Source organism: Festucalex cinctus, chromosome 3 (genome assembly GCF_051991245.1).
Source record: "Festucalex cinctus isolate MCC-2025b chromosome 3, RoL_Fcin_1.0, whole genome shotgun sequence".
Classification (NCBI taxonomy): domain Eukaryota; kingdom Metazoa; phylum Chordata; class Actinopteri; order Syngnathiformes; family Syngnathidae; genus Festucalex; species Festucalex cinctus.
This window is the reverse complement of record NC_135413.1, coordinates 24,545,847-24,571,723: the sequence shown is the minus strand read 5'-3', so window position 1 is coordinate 24,571,723 and position 25,877 is coordinate 24,545,847. Positions and strand designations below refer to the sequence as shown.

At 38.9% G+C, this 25,877-nt stretch overlaps 1 protein-coding gene across 5 annotated transcripts; it reads left to right on the top strand.

Annotated features, from left to right (window-relative positions):
- The first annotated feature begins 1,492 nt into the window (after positions 1-1,492).
- Positions 1,493-25,622, top strand: rfx4 (regulatory factor X, 4). 5 transcript variants are annotated; one of them, XM_077516964.1, is made up of 19 exons: positions 1,493-1,553; positions 2,289-2,470; positions 10,586-10,672; positions 10,765-10,825; positions 11,106-11,229; positions 12,627-12,688; positions 13,378-13,591; positions 14,513-14,590; positions 14,680-14,843; positions 15,257-15,357; positions 16,139-16,197; positions 16,307-16,451; positions 17,310-17,404; positions 17,948-18,065; positions 18,721-18,840; positions 19,334-19,483; positions 19,682-19,862; positions 21,110-21,248; positions 23,746-25,622. In XM_077516964.1, exons 2-19 carry the CDS (start codon positions 2,428-2,430, stop codon positions 24,022-24,024), a joined length of 2,220 nt encoding a protein of 739 aa, XP_077373090.1. In that variant the 5' UTR covers positions 1,493-1,553; positions 2,289-2,427; the 3' UTR covers positions 24,025-25,622. The 5 variants fall into 5 exon arrangements, with proteins under 5 accessions (XP_077373090.1, XP_077373091.1, XP_077373089.1 ...); XM_077516965.1 differs by lacking the exon at positions 1,493-1,553 and having other exon boundaries at positions 1,781-2,470; positions 19,721-19,862; XM_077516963.1 differs by lacking the exon at positions 1,493-1,553 and having other exon boundaries at positions 1,781-2,470.
- Positions 25,623-25,877: the final 255 nt, after the last annotated feature.

Below are 25,877 nucleotides of genomic sequence, written 5' to 3'. Positions count from 1 at the left end.
TCTACGTTGCGGTGAGTAATTCAGCCATAATCCTCCTTTCTCCTCTTCTTCTTCTGCTTCTCCTCCTCCTCTCCTGTGGTTCCATTCATATTCTAATCACAGCTTTCCCTTCTCCAGCTCTCAGGCACTCCATCAGAGCCCCGACCAGCCTGGGGCTTTACACTTTCACCCCCCGCCCCCCCTTTTCTCACTCACTTTCTCTTCTCTTTGCCTCCCCTATTTTGTGACTCCCCCCACCTGTCGCAGGCGCACCAAAATAAGGTTGAGGTGATAAACCCCCTGACAGGAAATCAGTATTACTGCACTATTGCACACTTTATACTGCTGAATGACTGTGCACGTTTGTGTACAGATCCTGAATGTATATTTTGTGTTTATTTGATGTTGATTAAAATATTAAACCGGAGGTATTCTATGTCAGACTATAACTTTGTCTCTTTTCCATTCACAGTCCAAGTGGCAGGTAAAAAAAAAAAAAAAAAAATCAGTCAAAAATAATTATTTGTTTAGCGCTTCACATCTTGAAAAGTATTTAAAAAATATTTAAAAAAAAAAAAAAAAAGTTGAACACATTTATAAGCAAAGTAAAAAGTAGGTTCATGAAATTACGAATAGTGAAATTGATTTTAAAAATACTTTAAAAGACCTTAATCACAGGTATATGGGACTTTTAAACTTAAATTTAAAAGCATTTTCACTTAGAGCAGACTTCACTTTTGTTGGCAGTTAATTCCATTTGCGTGCAGCATAACAGCTGGTTCACCATGTTTGCTTTGAACTTCTTTGTTAAAAAGTGATCACTAGTCATGGCCACTGTGTCAGGCTGGATATTAGTATCAAAGTGTGGAGAGAGTTATTTACCCCTATTAAACTGTCTTCAGAACAGTGTCTGCCGTTTAGTTGCTAGCAGTGATCGCTGCTAACGCTACAGCTGCTGCTAAACGCTTGCAACAGGCGGCATATAAAACAATGTCAGCGTAATTGATTATTTTAGCGTCCTTCATTAGCGATTGACCCCGCCTACTGCCCGAAGCCAGCTGGGATAGACTCCAGCACCCCTGCAACCCTTGTGAGGAATGAGCAGTCAAGAAAATGGATGAATAATTAGCGATTGAACTTGGCCTTCTGACCACATGGCTTGACTTCTTCTTGATAGTGTGCACTGAATAAGCAGGCACCTGAGACAGAAAAAAAATGCCTCTAGCAATGTTTTGACTGGAATAACAGATTCGTTTCACTCTACGTTGAACTCTGGGCTCCACTTGACCCAGGTTTGCAGTCGTCAGGGAACTACTTGGTCCTGTCCTGCTTTGGGACGGTCGGGACAGTCCCGAATTTTAGCCTTGGGTCCCGCGTCCCAAAGGATTCCGCCAACCTCATTGCTATGTCCCCGATATTACGCAGGTCCTGTCCTTTTTGTCATGTGTATGTTAATTACCTTCATATGATAAACCCATTAAAAGGGAATTGAACTGTTAAATTTCTTAGTATTTACTTCCAAATTTACTGTCATAGCTATCGGGACTGAGCAAAAAAAAAAAGCTTAGATAATGGTAAGTGCGCTGTCTAGTTTATCGCTGTTGAACTGTCAACAAATATAGCATTTAGCATTAGCAATTGCCCCGTATCACACTGGTGGCAGTCTTTTGTTCAACCGTTTTTGTTTTGAATTTTGAAAATCTGGTCCCCCTCCTACTGGGTTTATATTACATTAGCATTATGAGTGTGTACAAAAATTCTATACGCATGAAAGATTTTTGTTAACACCTATACAGTAATAACACGCATGACTCAGATGTAGCTAGCTAGTGATTCCATGCAACTAGTAGCGAAATTCCTTGTGCGTTTCAAATCCAGTCCTTAATAATGATGATTTTTCTTTGGATACTTTGGAAGTGAGAGCTGTGTGTGGTGTGAAAGCGTATGAAATGCCATCATGGAGGATGGGGAGGCCTAGCCTCCCTCCACCCTCCCCGCTTCTTCTTTTTTTTTTTTCCTTGGGAGGGGAGCTTTTCTTATTCAAAAGAGGCCCACAAAAGACTTCCAGTGAGCCTTGCCACATCCCCATCTGACTCGGGGGCCATTCATCAGCCCCGCAAGCCTATCAATGACATGTCCCCATCAGGGCTCCTATAAAAATCAGCCCCCTTTCCCATGAAACATCAGCAAACATTTTGACGGCTCTGCCTTTGCCCCCGCTGGATTTCTGGAGGACCCTCTAAACCCCCCCCAAAGCTTCCCCACCCACACGTACCCTCGCTCTCACTCACTCTCTCTCGTCCACTCAGAGCCTCAGCATCTCCCCTCCGCCGGCCAGTGGTCGCGGAGACGGCGAGCCGGGCGAGGATACAGAGCAGGTGGAGGAGGAGGCGGAGGAGGGAAAGTCGCGGCCGTTTTCTACTCGTTGGAGTGCTGGATGGGAAGAGGATGCACTGCGGGCTGCTGGAGGAGCCTGACATGGATTCCACAGGTCAGTGGGACGCCGCCTCGGGCCTCGCGTGAAGCGCTTTGGGGAAGGTCCCAAAGGGAAGGGCCCTCAAAGGCAGGGAACTCGGGCTTTCACTTGTTGCTGGTTTCCTCGTTTTTGCAAAGTTGGACCAAAAGTTCGCTGTCATTTCTGAATTTTTTATTTTTTTTTAGGTTGTCCCCCTCCCACACACACACACGCACACATTAAAGGGCCTGTCTTTGGCGTGTGTCCAGCTTTTGCTTATTTTGTTTTGTTTTGAAAGAGTAAAGTTGCTCCTTTCGGCTGAATTTTTTTGGAAAAATGCCAAATTGGATGGAACGGATTGGGTTTTAAAAAATAACTTCTACTCATATTTTTCCGAATACCTTTTTGTTGTTTTTAATGTAATAGTCATAGACATGTCTAGTTAAAATATTGCATTTTTTAAAAATATTATGGTATGTTTTGTTCCTGCTTTTTTTGTTTCAGCTAAATTATTTTTTGGAAGATTTAATAAGAGTGAACATTTTCTAATGGAAAAAAAATAGGATTATCTTACAATTTTTAATACTATTTTTCACATATTATTGATTTTTTTTTTTTTTAAAGTAACTCCATTTGGCTTACATCTACTAAGGTTCTTTTTTAAGTTGAGCTCGTTTATTTTTATTTTTATTTTGGAAAAGTTTAAAGTTGGGGTACACTTATGGGAAAAAGCTGAATTTGTGAATAATTTTTAAAAATGTTTTTGTAAAACCTTTTTTCTTTGTTAATTGGCTGTCGTTGGCATACATGTTAGTTTTTTTCTTCTTTGATTTAGAAAAAGTACCTCCTCTTTTTAGCTAAATTCTTCAGTTTTTGTCAAATTTAAAACTGGAGGAACATTTTTACTCACGCATGTTGAAATTCAGGACGGAAATTCACGTTTCGTTTCTCTAAGATAGTATCCTTTATGTTATGTTGAGTCGTGTTTTTTTTTTTAAACTACGTGTTTTTGAGTAGTGTGAAGTTTTGTCAAAAACGCAGTAAATGATACATAATTTTAACATTTGGGCAAATTTGTACAAATAATTTCTATTCAGGTGCAGATTTGATCAGTTCTGTTTTATGTTGTTTTTAATTGGTAAAAGATTTTTCTTTCCCCTTAAATTCTTACATTTTGTTAACTTTTTGGAAACTTTTAAAGAAGATAATTGAAATGTCTTTTTAAGTTCCGCTTTAATAAACATTCTAATTTAATCAGCCATAGAAAACAATTTCGATGTCTTAAGTTTTTTGTCATGGCAGCAGTGATTGTTTAAAATAAATAAAAAAAATCTTGGCGTCTTAAAAAGCATCATCAGAAAAATCCAATGTCAGGTCCCGTTTTTAAAGTTTAAGTTTAGGATAGGGTGAGTGGAGTGTTGTTTTAAAATTAAAAAAAATAAAATAAAAAAATCAAAGGAGCATCAGTGATTAAAGTCCAGTAGCAAGTCACCTTTTTAAAGTTCAGCTTTAAAATTGAGACCTAATGGGATAAAGAAACACAAACTTTCAAACGGGAACGGGTCTTCGGAGTCTTCGGACACTTTTCCACGTTAAAGTTTAAAACAAAAAACATTTTTAATATATATATATATATATATATATATATATATATATATATATATATATATATATATATTTTTTTTTTTTTTTTTTAAACACCATTGCGTTATTTAAACATTTCCACCTAAAGTAGCATCAGTATGTCACTTCTTAATAGGTCAACTTTAATTTGAGTTTATTTATTATATATGTGTATATATTGCATAAAGGATTGTTCAGAATTCAATTATTTTGAATTAAAGTAGTATCTTTGACAAAAGTTAAGTGTCAAGTCACTTTTTAACAAAAAGATGAATAAAGTCAGTGAAATCAATGTTGTTGTTTTTCACCCTTATGTATCAATAAATTATTAATGCAAGTCCAGCGTAATTCCTTCCTTTGAGAGGCAATGTGGCCAATTGAGCATGCAGGTGCACGCCGGCCGTGTGTGTCGGGTCACTTATTCCTCAGTGAGTGTTGAGAAATGTGTGAACATCCGTCCCACTTGTTGATCGACTTTAATCCAATTATTTCCGTCCCGTACTTATCTTCCCCCGAAGCAAATGAAGCCTGTGTGGAGAATTAGCTTCACTTCAGCTGCTTTCGCGTTTTTTCCCCGTGTACTCCCCCACTTCTTTTTTTTTTTTTTTTGGTGATTAATTTTAATCAAATTATAACAATACAATAAGATCACAATCTGTTGCTGGAAGCTCGAGTTTGTGCTCGTGCTGTCGCCCTGATGGACAAACAAAGGTTGCTTCCAAGTTATGTAACAACAATTAGCATATTAGCACATAGAAGGCTATTAAAAAACTGAACTTGCACAATCCAGCTCTGATATGCTCACTTTTGATTGACACTGTGTCCGAGAGCTTTTATTTATCAGTGTGTTGGAGTAGTGTCATGCTGAGCGAGGTTTATAACGTGTTGCTAACATAGTAGAGTCAAATATGACTTGTGCAGTTGAACTGCTGTTTAAAAAAAAAAAAAAAACAGACCGACTTGTTCTTGGTGAAAATTTGCGATATAGAGAGACTATATAAAGTATTCCTTAGTAGTATGAGTAATAATACAAGTTTTTTTCTTTTTCTTTTACTTTTTCTCCTCTTGCTATGATGTCTTGGAGGGTTGGTGTGGTCTTTTCCAACAAATTTGTATGGGCCAAAACGTTTAATTGGTTGCCATTAGGGTGTACGTGTAACCCTGCCTCTCACCCAAGGTCAGCTGAATATTAGACATAAATTTGCAATGGTTTATGCATTGATGAATACATGTGGAACATGATACATATGTAAATTTCTTAATTTGGGAATTTTACTGTATGTAATGTGTTAAAATATTTCCCAAGATCTGCTGAGTGAGATCTCTTTTTTTATTTTTTTTTATTTTTTTATTTTTATTTTTTAGATGGAATATTTGGAATTTGTGGGAAAATGTGGAAGGAGGAGATACATATGTAACAATTTAGGAATTTTACTGTGGAAATTTGCGGAATGTGCTCATTAGTTCAATACATCTCCTGAACCAGCTGAACAGTTTCAGGTTGGAATGATTTGAATCAAAAATTCATGCCTCGCGGGGTATATATCGTCTGATTCCACATTGTATTCGCACAATTTAACGTTAAATATCAACTTTTCCCCATTTATTTTCAATGGGATAGACATTGAACAATGTCTGTCACTTTCCACGCCCACTTCCATACATATAACTTATCATCATTACCAGGTGTTTAATACTGCTCGTTGGCACAGTTGGTAAAGGGCATTGTCCAGTAACCAGGAGGTCATCATTTCATAATTTCTTTCTCAATTTACTTCATAAGCATTCCACGTGCATCCAAATGTTAGCGTCAGCTATTAGCATTCAGCTTTCAGCCTTCCCACGCAATTTCTCCAGAAATTGTACTTAGTCTAGTTTGGGAATGTTATTGTGAAAATGTGCAATTGGGGGTAAGTTTTGGAATTTAAAGAATAAGTAGCCTGATCGCCGGAATTTTGTGATTACTTTTGAATTTTGAATTGTTGGCATGTTGATGTATGACCGAACAAAATGGCTTGAGAGATGAGGAACTTTTTAGTTGTCAAGGCTCTTTCAATAATGTTAGATCATTATGCGGCCTCACTAGTCTAAACGCGGTAATCTGATTAATATTATGTTTGTGGAAAATGGTTTAAGCAGCAAAATCCACCCAAACTTTTTGTCCATCTCAGCGGGCAGCCATTTTGCCGCTTGCTGGCTACTAAAATGACAAATGGGCTCAGCTTGAAAATGTCACATGACCAAATCCAGGAAACAAGTCAATCATCTTTATTTATATAGGTGAGTCATGATTGGCTATTTGGTACTATGACGTCATTTTCAATCGACAGCAAATGGCAAAATGGCCGCCAAATAACAGAGATAAAAACTAGTGGATTTTTCTTCATTCATATTCCACAAACGTAATATTAAGTAGAATGGCGTGCCTAGACTTGGTGGGTATATAGAACACAATTTTATACTTGACTTCCCATTTAAACATTTCTTTAATTGAATATTTTTTCTTGTGGATTTGTGGGGAAACTAGGAATATTTGGAATGTGAAAATCACAAGCCTGAATATTGTGGGACTGTTTGATGGTTTGAATTGGTAAACAAATGTTGAAGGACAAAAATGGGCGGAATAGTATAAAAGTGCAGAATTTTGGAACGGAATAACGTGTGAGTGCTTTTTAGGATTTCTGTCAAGAATTTGTCCTGGTGATGATGTACCTAATGTTTTGTGTCAAATGACATGAAAGCACATTGCTTTGTGTTTCTGTAAAGCACTTTTGTGACAGCTAAGGCTGTTTGATAGCACGCTATATAAATAAAGATGACTTGACTATAGTACACACACGAAAACAGAATGAGTTTGCTTTCCCAACCCACTTGCTGTGAATATCGGGTTACTTTTACCCAAGATTGGTTTAAAGTATCATTTTTGACCTAGCAGGTTGGCTTCAAGATTGTATTTGGGTGAGCTGAAAAGCTAAAGTTGGTTGCCATTTTGTTGTGTATTGAAGTTGAAGTAAATGTAATCTAGCAATCTTAGAAGATGTTGGTGTGGTACTGTTGTCGGAGGACATGCGTAATGAGGGTTATAATCTTGGTTAGAGTGATTAGTTTTATCTTAATAGCTTAGCTTTTTTCTTATTAGCTTATATTTATTAGCTTTAGCTCATCCGTATGAGTAGTTTTTATCCCTTGTTGGATCAAAATCTTGACCAAAATAAATAACCCAGCACGGGGTTGGCTATTTCACCCAGTTTGGGTTACTTTGAAGCCTGCTATATCATGTGTTTTTGGTACTACTTATCAGCATTCACTTCATGAACATTTAGCACACACAAACTGTCTCAACTTAAACTTTATTTGTAATTCTTTCTGTCAGTCTGAATTTAATGCTGCGTTCCTTCAATGTAGCACCACGTTGGGCCCCAACATGCCAATCGGCACAGATACAGCGCAATTAATGGTGAAATGATGTGACAGAGAAGGTCCCCAACTAAGCTCCAGCAATAGTCCCATAAAGTGGATAGAATACAGTATATGCCTGTGAGGATTGTTGTCTGTTTTTTGTACTTTGTGTTGCTGCTCTTTGTATGTTAAAGTAGAATTACTGTGGCATTGATGCTAATTACCCTTAGCTTCTTTGTGGCATTTCACATTGAGTTAGCATCAGGCTAGACTAGAGGAATTTCGTTTTGTGGTTTTGTCAGGTTCAGCTTTTTCTTTCCTTAAAGTGATGTTAGAGCAAGAGAGTGAGAACGGGCTGTGTATGGGCAGGGTAAAACTTTTTCCTACGGTATATCTATGTCTATAGCTATATCATGGCTTTCCACCCATCAATGGTTATGGACCATATCCCCCGCGATAAAATGGGGGCTCATTGTACAACTAGTACTAGTAATAATGACTATGACAATAGTGACATTTTGTTATGTTTGTCCCCCGCCGAGACACTCGTGCATGTTACCTTTATCATATTCTCTGTCCCCCACCCTCCCAAAGCACTTTTCAAGACTCTGACCCTTCACCTCTTCCTTCCGATGGTGCATCCCAACAACAGCTGCTGTCCTTGTCACATCCTATCAGTGTTAGTGTAGAAGAAAAGGGGGATTATTTATTATTTTTTTTTAAATCATCCCACCATCACGCCGTTGTATCTCAGTCACACCTCCTTGTGACTCTGGGCAAAATGGGATTTTAGGTCCAGCTATTATTGGTCATTCATACATCTACTAATTGAACACTTGACTGGAGGACTGGGGTTAATTTACATTATATTCCAAGTGATAAAGCACTAAGTGGTATGCTGAATATGGAGGCTTACTAAAAGTAACACTGTGAAAATCTTATTTGGGTCTTTTTTTTTTTTTTGGCTTCAAAAAGCTGCAACAGCAAAGTGCAAAATGTACTACAACAACAAAAGAATGTTGTTTTAAAATAACTTCAAATGTGTAACTTGTTGCAATTCCCAGTTAAAGTTTATTATAACGCTACACATAAAACTGAAAATTACACGGGTATTTTACCGAACCACATAACGTTGTCCTACAAAAGTATGTTAGCTTAATGCTAATACATAATGCAAAACGCCATAGGCAGGCTAACGAAACTAGTAGAGGTGGACACTTCCATCAATCGTCAATTCCCGTCAATGACGACGACCACCTTTTGGCCAGTGAACAATAATGCAAAACCTAAAAAAAAAAATACAAGGGCTGAGTATCGGACTGAAGCAGATTTACGACGGTCCAGGCAATCCTTCTCATTCCGTGTACTTTTGCGAGGCTTCGTGTCAAAGTATTCGCCGAAAATGCGGAAGCACTTGGTGTACGGTGGTCATCGTCGTTGACGGGAACTGACAATAGACAGAAGTACCCGCCTCTAGCATCAATATGGCAATCTCATAAATCTTTAATCTTTATATGAAGTTCAATTGACATGTTAAAACTATTTAAAAGCGTGAAAAAAAAACTACCTGATCAAAACATTTGACTTTTTTATGGTACAGTTCTTCCTCAATACTATTCAATAAATAAATAAATTAGTACTTTTTTATGGTACAGTTCTTCCTCAATACTATTCAATAAATAAATAAATTAGTAGTCCATTCTCCATTGGCGGTTAATTGCTCTTGGGGATCTCCTAGTAGTCGTGGGACACTAAGCAAGTGTTTAGTTTGCTTATGCCTTGGGCCAACTCATTAAAATGCTAATGTTCTTCTGATAAACACCAGGCAAAGTCTCTATAGGCTTATTAATTAATTTAATACTTCTTGGTTTATAGGAATTCCAATAGTGAGCCTCCCAGTAAGCGCGTAGACAGTCACACACATGAACACGCACGCACACCAGTTGAGCTGGAAATGAAAACAGGCACAATGGCCTTCTCACTAAAATGTGTGCAGGCTCTTTTAAGCCGTGGTGCTCCATCGTCGTCGTCGTCATCCTCTCCTGAGGGAGGGAGTAATGGGGTACATGGGGGTCGTGGAGGGGGCGGTGGGACAATGCTTGTGGGATTCCTGCCGTGTGGATGAAAAAGCCCCTCAAACAGAGCCGTGGCTATTGCAAGCTATTTGAGCATTTACGCCACATAGCCAGCGGAAGGACCATGTATTAGCATGCTAGGACATCGTTAACTGGGAAGTTGTTTAAGCATTTATTTCACATCGTAGATATCAAGGTCAAGGTGCATATTTGTACTCGTATGCTCTGTCCTCACTAGTATGACAATTTTGGTATACTACCCTCTTAAAACTGCTGGGTCAAAACTTAATAGTAACCCAATTAGGTGAAATAGCTAACCTAAACCTAGCGTTGGGTCCAAAAGTGACCAAGACAATGCTGGGTTATTTATATTTTGGGGTATTTTGTCGCAAATAGAGCAGCTTTAAAGGCGGGGTCTTCCGGTTTCACTCAGGAAAATGCACTATATAAATACAGGCTGTATACCCATGAAATGTGTGGTGGTGATTTTTTCCTATGGTGGTGATTTTTTCCTCACTCACTCACACAAGCTTACATGATAGCTTACATGAACTGTCCACAGAAACGTCCCACTGTTGACAAAACAAACACAAAATGGCAAAATACAGGCTGGGGGGGGGGGGGGGGGGGTTAAGAAAAAAAATCACCACCACACATTAACAGAAGCCTAGAGTTGTAGATTGAGAAGGAGTTCATGGGTATACATCCTGTATTTATATAGTACATTTTCCTGAGTGAAAACAGAAGACCCCGCCTTTAATGTTCGGCGATATTGGCTGTCTTTATTTGTAAAAATGAAAATAAAAAAATACTAATGTTGTAACGGTATCACAGGTTAGTCATAAAAAGTAAACATTAACCCATTTTGAATGTTACAAGATAGCACATACTAATAACATTTTGCCGTGTCACCGATCACACAAAGTTATGATGTAGACTTTTTTTCCCCTCAATTTAACTGCTTAGCACATGTTAAAAAGTTTGGATATCCCTGTTCTAGATACGTTTGATTTCTGTCCAAGTGTCATATTGAGCCTCATGCGCGTGTCCCCAGAGAGCTGGATCGAGCGATGCCTCAACGAGAGCGAGAGCAAACGCTACTCCAGCCACATGTCCCTGGGCAACATGTCCACCGACGAGCGTGAGTCACATCATCAACAATGTCACAGTGACCTCAAGCAAGTAATGACACAATTGTTATTGATTGGTAGCATTATTGTGTCCTTATTTCAGATGAAGAAAAGGAAAATAACAGGGCCTCCAAACCGCATTCGACACCCGCCACTCTGGAATGGTATGTTTTGATACATTTTCCTCATCTATTCTACTCCAGCAGTGGTTCTTAACCTTGGTGGAATTACTGAACCCCGTCAGTTTCCTATTTTTTTTCTTTCTTCAAGACATAGATGTAGGGTATAGGGTTTACTGGTGACCAAAATGAACAGGAAGCATAGCCCTTTAATCAAATCTACCTCTCTTCACCTTGACTTCAGAGAACGCTATTACAGTACAATATTCGTCTTGCTTCCTTCATGGTTTGTAATCCTTGTGCGTTCACTGACTGTGTGATCCAGGCTGGAGGAGAACTACGAGATCGCAGAAGGCGTGTGCATCCCGAGAAGCGCCCTCTACATGCACTACCTCGACTTCAGTGAGAAACACGACACGCAGCCGGTCAACGCGGCCAGCTTTGGGAAGGTAACGTTAGGAAAAAGATTGTATATGTTTCACCGTATCGGTAACATTCTTTTTGCACTGACAAACTTTTCAGAATAGTAGGGAGAAAAACATCCAAGATATTGTAGCCTTTATCTATATTCTTACAAAATGTAATGGCAACAGTTGTGGCAACTAATTATGTAATTTGTCCTTAATTTTGCCAAAAACCTCCAAAACAATGTTTCAGTATTAACAATATTGTTAAAAAAAAAAATCCTAGATTTTGCACTCTTGTCCAGATTTTTTTTGACAACCAATTGCATAACTTTAATTGGTGGTTCATTTAATTGTTTATTTTTATTATTTATTTATTTATTTTTAATTTATTTATTTGGTTATTTTTTTATTTTTATTTTTTTTTACAAATTAAAGTATCTGGACATCTTGTCAGTGTTAAAGGATAAAAAAAGAAGTTATTTTATTTATTGTACATTATTTATATATATATATATTTTTTAAATTAGTCAGCCAATTAATCCGTTAGTGGAATTTTATTGTGTCAAGTATTGGTATCAGTATTGGAAAAAAAAAATCTATTAGTTGGGGCCTACTCATAATGGTGGTGATAAAAAAAATCCTATATTTTGCATATTATCCTGCCGCTCACCGAACTGTAACACCATCTTTTCGGATCGGCGTCCTTCCCTTCACAGAGTTTGGCGCTTTATGAGTTTTTGGGCTAAACGAGGCGGGCGAAGCTTCCCCGCTCGGCCTCAGTGTGAAGCCTCCAGCGGCAGAATCCAATCCCGCCGACAAGATGACCGACTTTGCTCCGTTCTCACAAGCCTGACAAAGCCACCCGGCCCTCGTACGCTGGACCCCCCCGCCCCAAAAAACTGCCAGCCTTCCCCTCCCTTCCCCTCCTCTCCCCGCTTTTCCCCTCGGCGGCTCCTGTCGGAAGATATTGAAAAAGAGAAGGGGCCGGGATTAATGTGTAATTAAAGGAAATTTGGAAGGGTGAGATGTTGCGGAATGTTAGATCAGTGGCTGGAGCGGTGTGGGGTGTCCTTTAGGAAGGCTTCATTGATTCGGGACAAAAAAAAGAGGAGAGGAGAGAAGAAGTAGAGAGCGGGCCCTGCACCGCCTCCCCTGTCTGCTCATTTATCAAGCGGGGGGCCTGACAGAAAGTTCACAGCTTGGCCTCTGTTTTCACGGCACACAATGGAGAGCGACACTGTTTGCTAAAGTTCCTCCACCCGCGGCCCGACCCTTGGAGACAGCCACAAAAAAAAAAAAAGTGGGGGATAGTGGGAAACTTATCATTTATGGCTGGCCAATAAGAATTCAAGAGAAAGTTTCTGTCACCGTCAAATATGCTAATAGTTCAACTTTGAGAAGTGCACACTAAGCATCTTTTTGTTTTTGTTTTGAAACAGATTATCCGACAACAGTTTCCAGCACTCACCACCAGACGACTCGGCACAAGAGGCCAGTCCAAGTAAGTAGCTTGTCATCTTCTTCCTCATTTGTACTTCCAACTGATTTATTTTTATTTTCTCATGTTTATTTTCATTATATTTTTTGCATAGATTTGTTGTTGTTATTGTTGTTATTATTTGGAAAGTCATTTACCATTTTTTTTGTATTTTTGATTTGTTTTTGTTTTTTGGTTCATTTTTATTTTTTTATGTCTTTCTTTGATGTTTTTAACTTGCTTGTTTTTCATTTTTTTCTTGTTTGAAGTAAAATAATAGTAATAATAATAATAATAATAGTAATTATTATTATTATTATTATTATTATTATTATTATTATTATCATTATTATTATTATTGGTGCCCGTCAAAATGTGTTGGGGTAATAAAAAAAAAGTATATAAATAATAATAAATATAAATAATAAATTATAATAAATAAATAATAAATAAATAATCAATTATATATAAATGATTTTTATTTATTTATTTAGTTTAAACCAAAAATTTAAAACGGGTGGAAAGGGGTGGGGGGTGTCAGTGGGTATTGTTGTTGTTGTTGTTGTTTTTTGTTTGTTTGTTTGTTTGTTTTTAAATATATATATTTTTAAAAAATCCTCAAATATGCGAATTTTAGCCAATAATCTTTACGTCCACTAATTCACTCTATGTGAATATATGTCGATAAATAGCTGTGATGGCGCTTGTTGCAGGTACCACTACTACGGCATCGCGGTGAAGGAGACGTCGCAGTACTACGACGTGATGTACTCCAAGAAGGGCGCGGCGTGGGTGAACGAGGCGGGCAAGAAGGAGGTGACCAAGCAGACAGTGGCGTATTCACCGCGCTCCAAGCTGGGGACGCTGCTGCCAGAGTTCCCAAATGTCAAAGACCTCCGTTTGCCTGCCAGCTTGCCAGAAGAGCGGGTAAACACGCAGTTGTGCTTTTATTCCGTCCTCAGCAGTGGGTGGCAAATAACCAAGTACAAATACTTCGTTACTTTACTTACAGTAATTTCCAGTATCTGTACTGTATGATATTACTAAAAAATACAATTAAAACACAATTTTTATAAACTCATATGACATAAGAAAAAAGTCAATATGAGCATATAATGTCAGGAAATACTGTGCATAATATAGTCTGTGTGTACATGTATATGCCTTTAAGAGGCGGAGCCTGATGGGATGATGTGTGATATTGGCCCGTTTGCGTATGAGCTGTGGCCAACATTACCTTCCATGTGCGTTCCTTGCTGATTACTATTAAGGGATTACAATTAAGTACGTGTAATGTAAAAAAAAACCTGAAGAAAACAGTAGCTTTCACTCATTATCGTGAGCTAATATAGCATCCTTTTGTTTGTCAGTTATCAACATTAGCAATTAGCATTTATAGCATAGCATTTCAGCATCTATACATTTGTACCTTTACATAATGAGTTAAATCACTGCTTGTACATTTTCTTACACAAGTATCTTTATTTTTTTAGCTAAAAGTACATAACATGGTTCTTAGCAATAGAGACCCCCGCCCATTGCAATTGGCCCAGACCCTGAAGAAGGACCCGGAGGATTTATACGCTGGCTCCTGGCTAACTCTTAATCTTTGGTGGGAGATAATAAGATCTCGAAACGGACAAAGGCCTGGCACTAGCTGTCCGCCTTTTGACACACATGGGGGGGTTGATTTGAAATGTTTTGCTGATCTCTAAAGCCTACTTTACAGCTCCCGTGCTCTAACGCCAATTCGGCCGTTCCCATGCCTTGCTGCGGGATTTATCTCCTTGTTTTGCTGGCGCGTTTCCTTGCGCCTCCGTCGATCAATACTGCGCTTGTCGCCCACAGGTGTCAACCTTCATCATGATGTACAGAACGCACTGCCAGAGGATACTGGACACGGTCATCCGGGCCAACTTTGACGAGGCGAGGCTTTGTTTTGAGCTTCAATCAAACTGCTTCTCTCGCAAAAAAACAACAACATTGGACATCACTGTGTGTGTGTGCGTGTGTAGGTCCAAAGCTTCCTGTTGCACTTTTGGCAAGGCATGCCGCCCCACATGCTGCCCGTGCTCAGCTCGCCCACCGTAGTCAACATCGTCGGGGTGTGCGACTCCATCCTCTACAAGGCCATCTCCGGGGTACTCATGCCAACTGTCCTCCAAGCGTTACCTGACAGGTGAGCAGGAGACCCACTGGACACAACATTAGGTACACCTGCACAAGCTCAACAGAGGCAGTCATACATTTTTTACAGCGTTGCAGGTGGGGGGGTGTTTGAAAGTCATTATTTTTGTCTTATGCTGTAATTAATGTCTCAAGCATTGAAATTTGTTTTATCAGAAAACAGACTTTAAAAGATTTAATTTGTTTTGAATTTAATTAATATATATAAATATATATATATTAATAGTGTGATTCTAGGATTTTTTTTCTTTTATCATTAATATTAGAAGATAGTTGGGCTTTGTGGACGTTTTTCAGGCATGCTAACTATTAATGTACCGCACTGACAATGACAGATGCTTTTTTTTTTATTATTATTAAATCAGCTAAATTCCTTTTTTTTCCCCCTGTCTTTCGTTGACACAGTTTGACGCAGGTGATCCGGAAATTTGCCAAACAATTAGAAGAGTGGCTCAAAATCGCACTTCATGATCTCCCGGAGAACCTGAGAAACATCAAATTTGAGTGTAAGTGGCTTAACTCATTCACTGCCAGTCATTATAGAAAATTTTTACATTTCCAATACTCACGTGATATTACATTCAATAATTATATATAAACCGAATCTACCAAATAACAGAATAGACTCCCTACTTTTTGTCCCGTCCCGTTCTTTTATAATTGACAGCAGAAAAATGTAGGTTTGCCAAAATACAGCCATTTCTCCCATGGACTCTGAAACTGTGTTTATTTCCTATAAAATGGGGCAATGATGTCATCTACCGGTGGTTGGGCATCAGTAAAGTTGTTTCCAAGTTTGATATTTACAGTGGAGCATGCTCAGATTCGCCCCCATTTAGCACCGCTCTAAAAAATACAATTGACAAGTATACTTGTCAAAGGCAGTGAATGAGTTAAATATTATCATTTTTAGCTACTCATTCAGAATGTTTGTAAATAATCTGGACCAGGACTGCTGCTGACCTGATGAGACCCAGCTGGATCTTGTTTATGGTTTCGTGACTTGTTTTTTGGAATCTTGTTTTTATCTTTCTGACAAGACAAGTTCAGCGTGCTATCCATTTCATAGTTTCATGTTTGTGCCATTAATCGATCATAGTCTTCCCAGAAAGAACCACTCAGTGGTAGGCTAGGCTCATTTACAAGTAATGCTAGCTAGCTAGCATGCTAGCCTTTAGTTTGACCGCGTTTCCACCACATCTATTTTATTTAATTTTTTTAATGAATGGTCATATAAAAGCAAAGATACCAGACTCCATCTTATTTATTCCCGTGTAATCTTTTCAGTGTCCAGAAGATTCTCGCAAATCCTCAAACGGCAAACGTCTCTAAACCATCTGTGTCAGGTGCGTACTGCGGCCTGAGAGCTTTTTTAATAAAATCCTTATGAACAAACGCGGCCTCTCAGATAAGAATTTATCCTGATGGCGATAGTGTCTGTGTGGCCGTCCGCAGGCGTCGCGCACGGTGATAAATAGCGCCGACATCACCTTCCAAATGCTGGAGGACTGGAGGAACGTGGACCTGAACAGCATCACCAAGCAGACGCTGTATACCATGGAGGACTCGCAGGAGGAGCACCGGCAACTCATCATAAACTGTAAGCACTTTTTGGGGGGTCCCGAATCAGGTGGTCACATAGAATGAGGACATTTAAAGTGCTCATATGTTTGTACAAACTAAAGCGTAAGAAGGCTAACAGGGTTAAAAAATCATTAATGCCATTAAAAAACATTAAATACTATTTCAATACATTTAATGTAAAAACGTTCATACTTTATTTTAAATACAACGTTGTGTACTATAACACAATTTAGCAAGAATAAATGTGAAAAAAATATATTTATTTGTGGTAGCTGGTTGTAATTTACAGTGACCAAAATGGCCTGGAGTCCACATGTTGCTTTATGTTCCAATTACGAATTGCTCCGAATTTAAAAAGAAAAATGTACTGTTCATGTCACCAACATAAAACATAATGCCACCTAGAGGCAGAATATTACCTCAAAACAAATCTATGTCTTAATGTTTCACTCTCCTTTCAACTATTTTAACTTAAAATAATTACCAATTACTTACTATAAAAAAATACTGTATCAGTTAACTACAAGATGCAACCAAATTTGTATTTGGTAACCATATTTGTACACTGTTAATGAACAATAGTATGAAAAACTTGGAAAAAATATTTTATTGTGTACATTTACAACAGATAAAATGTGTGATTAATTTCCAATTAATCACGACTTAACTATGCAAATCAAGCTATTAATTATGATTAATTGTCTGACAGCCCTAATATATAAATAGCATATGCATATATGTGTTTATATGTGTATGACGTGGGCATTAAATTAGTTTTGAGTTGCATTAAACAAAGCATGAAAAGGCATTAAATTAGATTTGCTGAAACCTGCCAAAACCCTGATAAAGACCTCCAACTGTCCTTCTGTCTCAGTGTACCAGGAGTTTGATCGCCTCTTGGAGGAGCAGTCGCCCATCGAAGCCTACATCGAGTGGCTCGATTCCATGGTGGACCGATGTGTCGTCAAGGCAAGACAGCCGTCCGTTTTGTATACAGTGAACCCCTCACGTGGGATGTGTTCCAGAACCACATGAATACAGATCCATTGAAAACAGCAGAGGCCCCAGAATTGAACCCTGGGGAACACCATATGTTCCGTTAAACATGTGACATTAGACATCATCATATGTATTATGTTTTAGACACGATGCAAAACAAAAAGTATTCTCAAAGCCTCCGAGCTTGTAAAAAGACACCTGCAGCTCTGAGCTTGCTGCTCCCTCAGTCGCAAGGCAATCCTCCCTGTTAATGATGTCTACAAGCTTCCCATTTGCGCCCATTATACGCCCGATATGGCCTTGTAAAATGTGGTCGCCCTGGCAACGCCTCGGCCCGGCCAGACAATGGTTCAATAGGAAGGCGTGTCCCTGGGGCCAAATTAAATAGTTGACTTGTTGACATGTTTTCTGGTCCCGGAGGGTTAAGCCCCAAACACAGGCCGAGAGGGGTTAATGCCGACATCCTGACCCCCCCGTCTTTTCTCATATAAACGGTTGCCTTCTCCTTCTTAGGTGTCGGGGAAGAGGCCCGGCTGCCTGAAGAAGGTAGCCCAACAGTTCCTGCTGATGTGGTCCTGCTTCGGGACCAGAGTCATCCGGGATATGACGCTCCACAGCGCCCCCAGCTTTGGTGAGCTGCAACTACTACTGCTCATCCTGTCGCTGCTTAAACAGGAAGTTCCATCGCTGGTAATGAGGACTGTAACCAGATAAATGGAGCCAATTGGTTTGTAGGTGAAGTGGGCGTGGCTTGGATAATTGAGGTGTCGTAAAATGAATAGGGAACGTGACCTCTCGTTGCCTGGCCCTTCTCCTCGGCTGGCCATTTGAATATCAAAGACACAGCTGGCTGTCATGTTTTTCCGTAAAGCAGCTTTATGTGCACAAACAGCTAATTAACAAACGTGACCTCCCGCCAAGCCGCCTCCACCAAAGTGCTTGCCAGTGAGTTTCCATTTTATGACAGCTCGGGATTGCACCGGACTCCCCTGAATAGTCAGCGAGTGTTTATCATGCCGTCACACATGCACAATGACACAATTGTCATGCTCTCACACAACCACCGGCACTCAGAGGTCAGCAGGGTCTATTTCTGGCGCTGACCCGGATTGGGGGGAAAATCAGGGATGTGCTCAAAATCATTTTCTACTTCCTCAGCATTACATAGGGATTTTATGTACATAATGGAGAGGGAAACATAGTCAAGTTATGACGTCATAGTGTGGTACGCCGCTGGGATGTTTTTTGCATGGCTGTGGTGGCAATAACGTACCCTTGTGACACAGGCTCCTTCCACCTGATCCACCTCATGTTTGACGACTACGTCCTGTACCTGCTGGAGTCGCTGCACTGTCAGGAGAGGGCCAACGACCTCATGAGGGCCATGAAGGGCGAAGGTAGCACAGGTGAGGACCACAATCAAACAAAACACCACCCTGAAAATGATGAAAATACTTGCATGATTGTACAAAGGATGATTAGGGCCACAATGGGGGGAAAAATACCACAAGAATAGTCAGAACCACGAGGATGAATAAGTTGCTGTTTTACAAGATTGAAATGTTAAAACATAGATGATCTAAGAATGTGTCACACAATCAATTTATATTAGGTCGAGAGGGAGAGGAGGACAGAGAGAGCCAGCAACTGTTACATTGTGATTATTATTATTATTATTTTTACTTGTATTTTTTTTCACTTTTTCCTGTCATATTTTTTCTGTACTATTTTCTGTCATTAACAACATTGTTGTTCTTTTTTTTTACTTAATATTTTTAATGAACTATTTTTTCTTTGCTATTTTCTTCTTAGATTTTATTTTAGATTTTTTTTTATATTTTACTTTAGATTTTTCCTCACTGTTTGAGGTCGTTAAAACGTTGATGTCATTTCCCACAGAGCGAGATGAGGAGTTCACGCTGACCGAAATAACCGCCACCTCCTCGCCGTCCCCGGGTGCCTACTCGCCCGCCCGCTCCGTCCATTCGGCCGCCGTGACGTCATCTTCACCTGCGGCCGACACGTCGCCCGAGTACCCGTCAAGCACAGGTGAGAGAGGCTAACTGATTTTCTTCATTATGCTGTTATTTTTGTTGTTGTTGTTTGTTTTTTACTTAAATACATGTCAGTATGTGCTTTTTGTAGTTTGTTTGACTTAAGTTAAAAGATGACTTCAGAGTCTTTTGTTCCACAAGTATCTACAGAGTGTGACTTTTAGCCACCTCTGTGTATGTATGTGTCTGGCAGGCGCCGTTCAGTCATATACGTGGTCCCTTACATACACAGTGACAACGGCAGGAGGTTCGGCGCCCGACGCCGGCCAACAGCTGTCCTGCATGAGGAGCAGCAGCGGCGCCGCCGGCACAACGCCACCGCCGCCGCCCTCCTCCCATCGGCTGCCCGTCTACGCCCACAGAGAGGAGCATGGGTAATTACACCTTGAAATCTCGGGCTGTGTTCGGAGAAACATTCACTCGTTCCCTACTATAATGGCTGTATAGTGGTACCTTGACCTACAAGTGCCCCAACTTAAGAGTTTTTCAACTTTTTTTTGTTTTTGCGAGTGAAAAATTTACTGGTAGTTGCAAGTGAGCTTCATATATGCCACCACTTGAGTAAAATTAAAATGGCGCAATTAAAATAAGCCAGCCTGACTCCAACCCATAATGTTAATTAGTTATTTATTTACTGTATTGGTGCAATGAATCATGGGAAATAAAGCTTTTTTCCTCACTACTTTTCAAGTTGTATTATGGGATACAAAGAGGGCACTATATAGGGGATAACTCATACATACACCATATATTTGAACGACAATACAAAATGGCAACGGCACTAAATAGTAGAGCTTGGCAATTATGGAAAAATAATAATCAGGATTATTTTTGATTGACATCACAATTAATAAACATGATTATTTACTGATTTTGAAACGTAGTATTTCTTACATGACCAAACCTCAACTTTAATCGTAACTTGGAAAAAACAACCAAACAATAATTAAAATAGAATATTAACTCTACTTTACTTATACATGTAGAGCATGTTAAAAAGAACATAAATTCATATAAAGTTCTTTACATAAGTAAAAGTAAGAAATATAAAAACAAAGACAGTAAAAACCAGAGAGCGGGCTTGCCTAACATAGTACTTAATATTACTTGTATTAATAAAATTATGTAATTTTAACACTATGCAAATATTAAGGTGTCTAATATTATGTAATATGCATAATGTATTAGAATAATAGCAATAAAAACAAGAAATAACAAAGTAAATATCTGCTGTTCCTGCTGTGCACTCCCTCACCTCTTGGGGGCAGCATGGTGCAATGGAGAAAAAAGAGCAGAAGAAGAAATTGTGATTGATTATTAATATAACTCCCTTTTCGCAGCTTAAGTCTGTGAGTATTATTATAGTACTTGTCTGTATATATTACCACAGCTTGAAGGTAAAACACCCCACCCCCACTGTGAATTCTAATGCTAACTCTTAGCTAGCCCCTCAGTAGGGTTTTCCATTGACTGCTAGCAATTTCCACAATACATCCAAATACAGATAAAAATTAACAGACAATAACCTGGTAGTATGGGGTATGCCTTGTATTTAAAGATACAATGTAACCATTTTTCTTCCTTTGTAATGTTTTTTTAAAATGCATCCTGGCCTTTTCAGCTACACGGGCAGCTACAACTACGGCAGCTACGCCAACCAGCATCCTCACGCCATCCCGAGCCAGTACCCAAGCCTCGCCCATGACACCGCCATCCCGGCACCGCTCCACTACTCCGCCTACCACCGCTCATCTGCACAGGTCTGTATCACGCTCACTAAGAGGCAGTCCAACTGTCGAAAGAATAATAATTACAGCTGTAAGCAGTGGTGAACCTAAACTCCCTGTTCCATTTCAGGCAGGTCATTCAGATGTTTATATAAGTTCTGTCATAGTAGACATGTCCACCCGATTTCTTGTTGATCACTTGGGGGCTAATTTTATTCTAACTTTCCAAGTGGGCCTTCCTCAAAGTCCCGCAATCCTGCTGGGCATGCAGCGGAAGCAGCTGTCAGTGCTCCATCGTTATGCCTGTATTACTAAAATATTGTTATTCAATGCTCTCTTTTCAGCTGGGAGGCCCCCCGCTCTGCCCTTTGACTCCCCTGCCATGACCATCTTTTTCCGTGCGGCGAGCGCTCATAATGGGGCCGACTGTGGTGTTTACATGTTAACGTGAACACGTACTTCCTCTTTATTAAGACGCGTTTGGGCTTAAATCGGGCACAATGCGGCGGCTTTGTCCCTGGGAGAGGTTGGACTTTGTCTAATGTCTGAAATATGGTAGTCAGCATGCGCATACAGTCTGTGCTGTTTGGCATCCGTCGTCATAGCAACACAAGAAGAAGCTTTATTTTTGACATCTGCTTGATTTTATAAACTTGCTCGACTTGAGTTTAAATCGTAGCAACTCCGGCCACTTGACTAATCCCCCAGAGGATTAAAAAACAAAAACAAAAAAAAACATTTGTGTATTTTTTTTCCATTTGTTTTACAACAGAAAAAATATATAAGAATGCTGAAGCACTGTTGAAAAATTGTGGCGCTTTCAGGAATTTGCAGTAGGTTACCCATCCTTGTCTTAAAAAATTACTTTTTTGATCACAATAAGAAATTTAGAGCTATTATCATGTATATTAAAGCAACAGCCACACATTTATCAACATAATTACACTTTACATTTATGTTTTATAAATCAATCCAGAGCACAAGAAAGTGAGCCAGGTTCTTCCTGTTTTAGGCTAAGTTAGGCTAAGTTTTGCTACGTTGCCATTATTTTATTTTTTTTAAAGAACTGAGACTGATTTTATCATGTTTAGAGTAAGCTACACTATGTTCTGCTAAATTTAGATTATTTTTAAGGACGCGATGCTTACTTTCTCTAGGCTATGTTTACTAACTTAAATTTTTTAAGAAGTTGAATCTAGTTTTGGCCCGTTTTACACTAAGCTAAGCTAGTTAGCTAGAGTCTGTATTGCTAAGTTACTGTTATTTTTAAAGGAACTGAAGTTCTGTTTTAGGCTAGGCTATGTTTTGCTACACTGTAATTATTTTTAAAAGAACTCAGACTGGTTTATCATGTTTTAGAGTAGGCTACACTATTTACTAAATTGAGGTTATTTTTAAGGATGCTATGTCTACTTTCTGTAGCCTATGTTTTCTAACTTTTATTTATTAATTTTTTTAAGAAGTTGTCTGGTTTTGGCCCATTTTAGACGAGCTAAGCTAGAGTTAGATAGACTGTTATGTTAAGTTGCTGTTATTTTTAAACGAACTGAGACTCTGTTTTCAGCTAGGGTAGGCTAGGCTAGGCTATGTTTTGCTACATTGCAATTATTTTTAAAAGAACAGACTGGTTTTATCATGTTTTAGAGTAGGCTACACTATGTTTTGCTAAATTGGGATTATTTTTTAAGGACGCTATCTCTATCTCTGTTTTCTAACTTAATTGTTTTAAGAAGTTGAGTCTGGTTTTGGCTCGTTTTAAACTAAGCTAAGGTAGAGTTAGCTAGACTGTGCTTTGCTAAGTTGCTGTAATTTTTAGAGGAACTGAGGATCTGTTTTAGGCAAGACTATGCTATGTTTTGCTGTGTGTGCCATTAAATGTCCCATTTAAAATATAATATAAATATAATATAATAATGTAATAATATAATATTAATCATACTCTTGACACTGAGGTTTTTTTCCCTTAACATCCATGTATGTATAATTTTCTTTCTTTTTTTTGTTTCTTGTCATTTACATGAAATAATATTTGAAGATGGCATCTTCACGCTTTAGTTTAATTCGATACTGGACAAGAGCTGGGTATTGCCAACAACCTCACGATACAATGCATATCACAATACAGGGGTCATGATATATGATGTGATACGTATCGCGATACACTTGTATCCCGATCCATGGCCTTCAAGGCAATACGTATCCCTATTTTATTTTATTTTTTTAAACATGACTTTATGTACATTTTTATGGAAACAGTTATATGCATACTGAAATGTTATTTTTATGATGCATCTAATGTGATGTGATGCACTTCTTCCTGTTTGCTGCCTGGTCGAAATGTGTGCACAAAGCATGGCAAGGAGCAGCTGAATTGAAAAAGCCATCCATTCTAGCCCTCGAAAAAAACACCACAATTTGTGTTCAATAATAGCATAGTATTATTTAAAAATATGACAAAAACAATTCAGGGGTCATCACGGCAAGCCACTCCAGCCCTTCATCATCACGTCTCTTCTCGTTTTGCCCACAGTACCAGTTCAACAGTCAGATGTCCCGCATGGAACCGTGTCTGATGAGTAGCACTCCCCGACTGCACCCTGCGCCCGTGACCCCCCGCTGGCCGGATATGTCCTCGGTCAACGGCTGCTACGGTAGCCCGCCTATGCACTCGTCACGTTACGCCACGTCGGGGGACGTGTACTCGCCTCTGGTCCCGCGGAGGAACTCCGAGTATGAGCACTCGCAGCATTTCCCCGGCTTCGCCTATATCAATGGAGAGGCCGCCGCCGCCACCGGCTGGGCCAAGTAGCCTTCATCATCACTTTGAACTGTAAAGGACACTCGTCATCGTTCAGTCAAGGTGTGAGGATGCCGACAGGACAAAATGTCAATCGTGTGATTCGTGTGGGATTGGTGCGGTGGCGTTTCTACAATTCCTGCTTTTTCTTCATCCGTCGCTAAAAATCTGTGAAGTCATGTACAGTGTCATGAAAAAGTGTCTGCTCCTTTCCAGATTTTTTTTTTTTTTTTTTTTTTTTTTTAAACATATTTATCGCACTTAAAGGTAGAGTTTGCTGTCTTGTATCTGCTAGCTAGATTTGAACGTACTTTGCTAACGTGACTTTTTCGTGATGGAGTATTGCCAAAAACGAAATGTTACTGGTTTGTTGTTGTATACAGTATTTTGGAATGTACAATTAATTCAAATATAAGTAAGTTATCAAAAAAAATTTATATGATGGGAACGGTCACTTCTGTGGTCACTGTGGTGATTTGATGAAGACCATTTAAATATTCTACTGTCAGCTCATACACAGGTTTATGACAAAAAGTGTCAATGCAAACTCTACTTTTAAATGTTCAGATCATCAAACTAATTTTATACAACGAGACCATAAAAAAAATTAGTTTTCCCCCTCCCATGAGCTTTAAACTTAAAATTATTCCATAGCCTCTATTCTTATACTCACTTGTACAGTTCGTCAGCCATCTTACAAAAGCCCGCCAAACATGTAAGACAAAACACCATACGTGCGCTAACAGAAATTAGCATACATGCTATCCTTCCAATGACTGCTACGTCAACTCACATGCAATGCATAAATAATGCTCATGTTCTTTAACATTTTTTTGTAATGAAAATCATTTAGACACTACATTTTGTATTTCTCACTTGAAAATTGGCACCATTTTTGAGATAAATATACATTTTGCCAAAATCAGGAAGGGTTGCAAATACATCATGACACTAGATTATCATCATGGTTTAAAAAAAATAAATAAATCACCTTGCAGCCGAATCATGCAACGCTGCCGCCAAGCTGTGCCTTTATTTTCAGGAATGTACACCTCTGCCAGGTAGCCCGCGATGCCTGAAATTTTTTTGAGTGGTCCGCACAAAAGCTCTCAAGTGGATGTGCAGCAGCACTGCCTTAAACTTCTCCAAAAAAAAAAACAACAACAAAAAAAGCCCAAATCATGACAGAAAGCGACGTCCTGCCATCTGCGCCTGGGATTCAGAAACGTTTGTGTATCTTTTTCTGTGTGATAAATTCTATATATATCTATATATATATATGCTATGTATTTTCTGTAACTATGTAACATGGTGTATCCTTTGCTTTCTATGGTACTTGGTTGTGCTGTTTTGTAAGCCGATTAGTACATTAACCTTGGGTTGTGTGTTTTTATAATGCACTGAAACGCTACTGAGGACCTATTACCCTATGGGTATTTATAAAAAAAAATAATAATAATAAAAAAAATACAGACAAAAGAAGGGAAATTATTAAAATGTACAGTAACATTGTTCAATGCAAGCACTGGAAAAGCATCCGTGGTGAATGTCGGAGGGTTACAGTTGAAAGGAAGATTGTTACCACATAAAGGATTTCATTATGGAAAACTGCTGACTCGCTTTTGTGTTGTTTCTGGGGGGATTTAACCAAATAAGAGAAATCAATTTAAATGTTTGCATTGCCACCACAGAATGTTGGTGATTTTTTTTTAAATTTAATATTTTAAAAATAAGTACAAATTTAAAAGTGAATCATAGCCATTTTGATTTAAGAAAAAAAAAGTAAAAAAAAAAAAAAAAAAAAAAGTGATTTTCTTCCTCCATTCTCGACGTGCATCCCAAGTGATCAAACAGCTGAGGGGGGT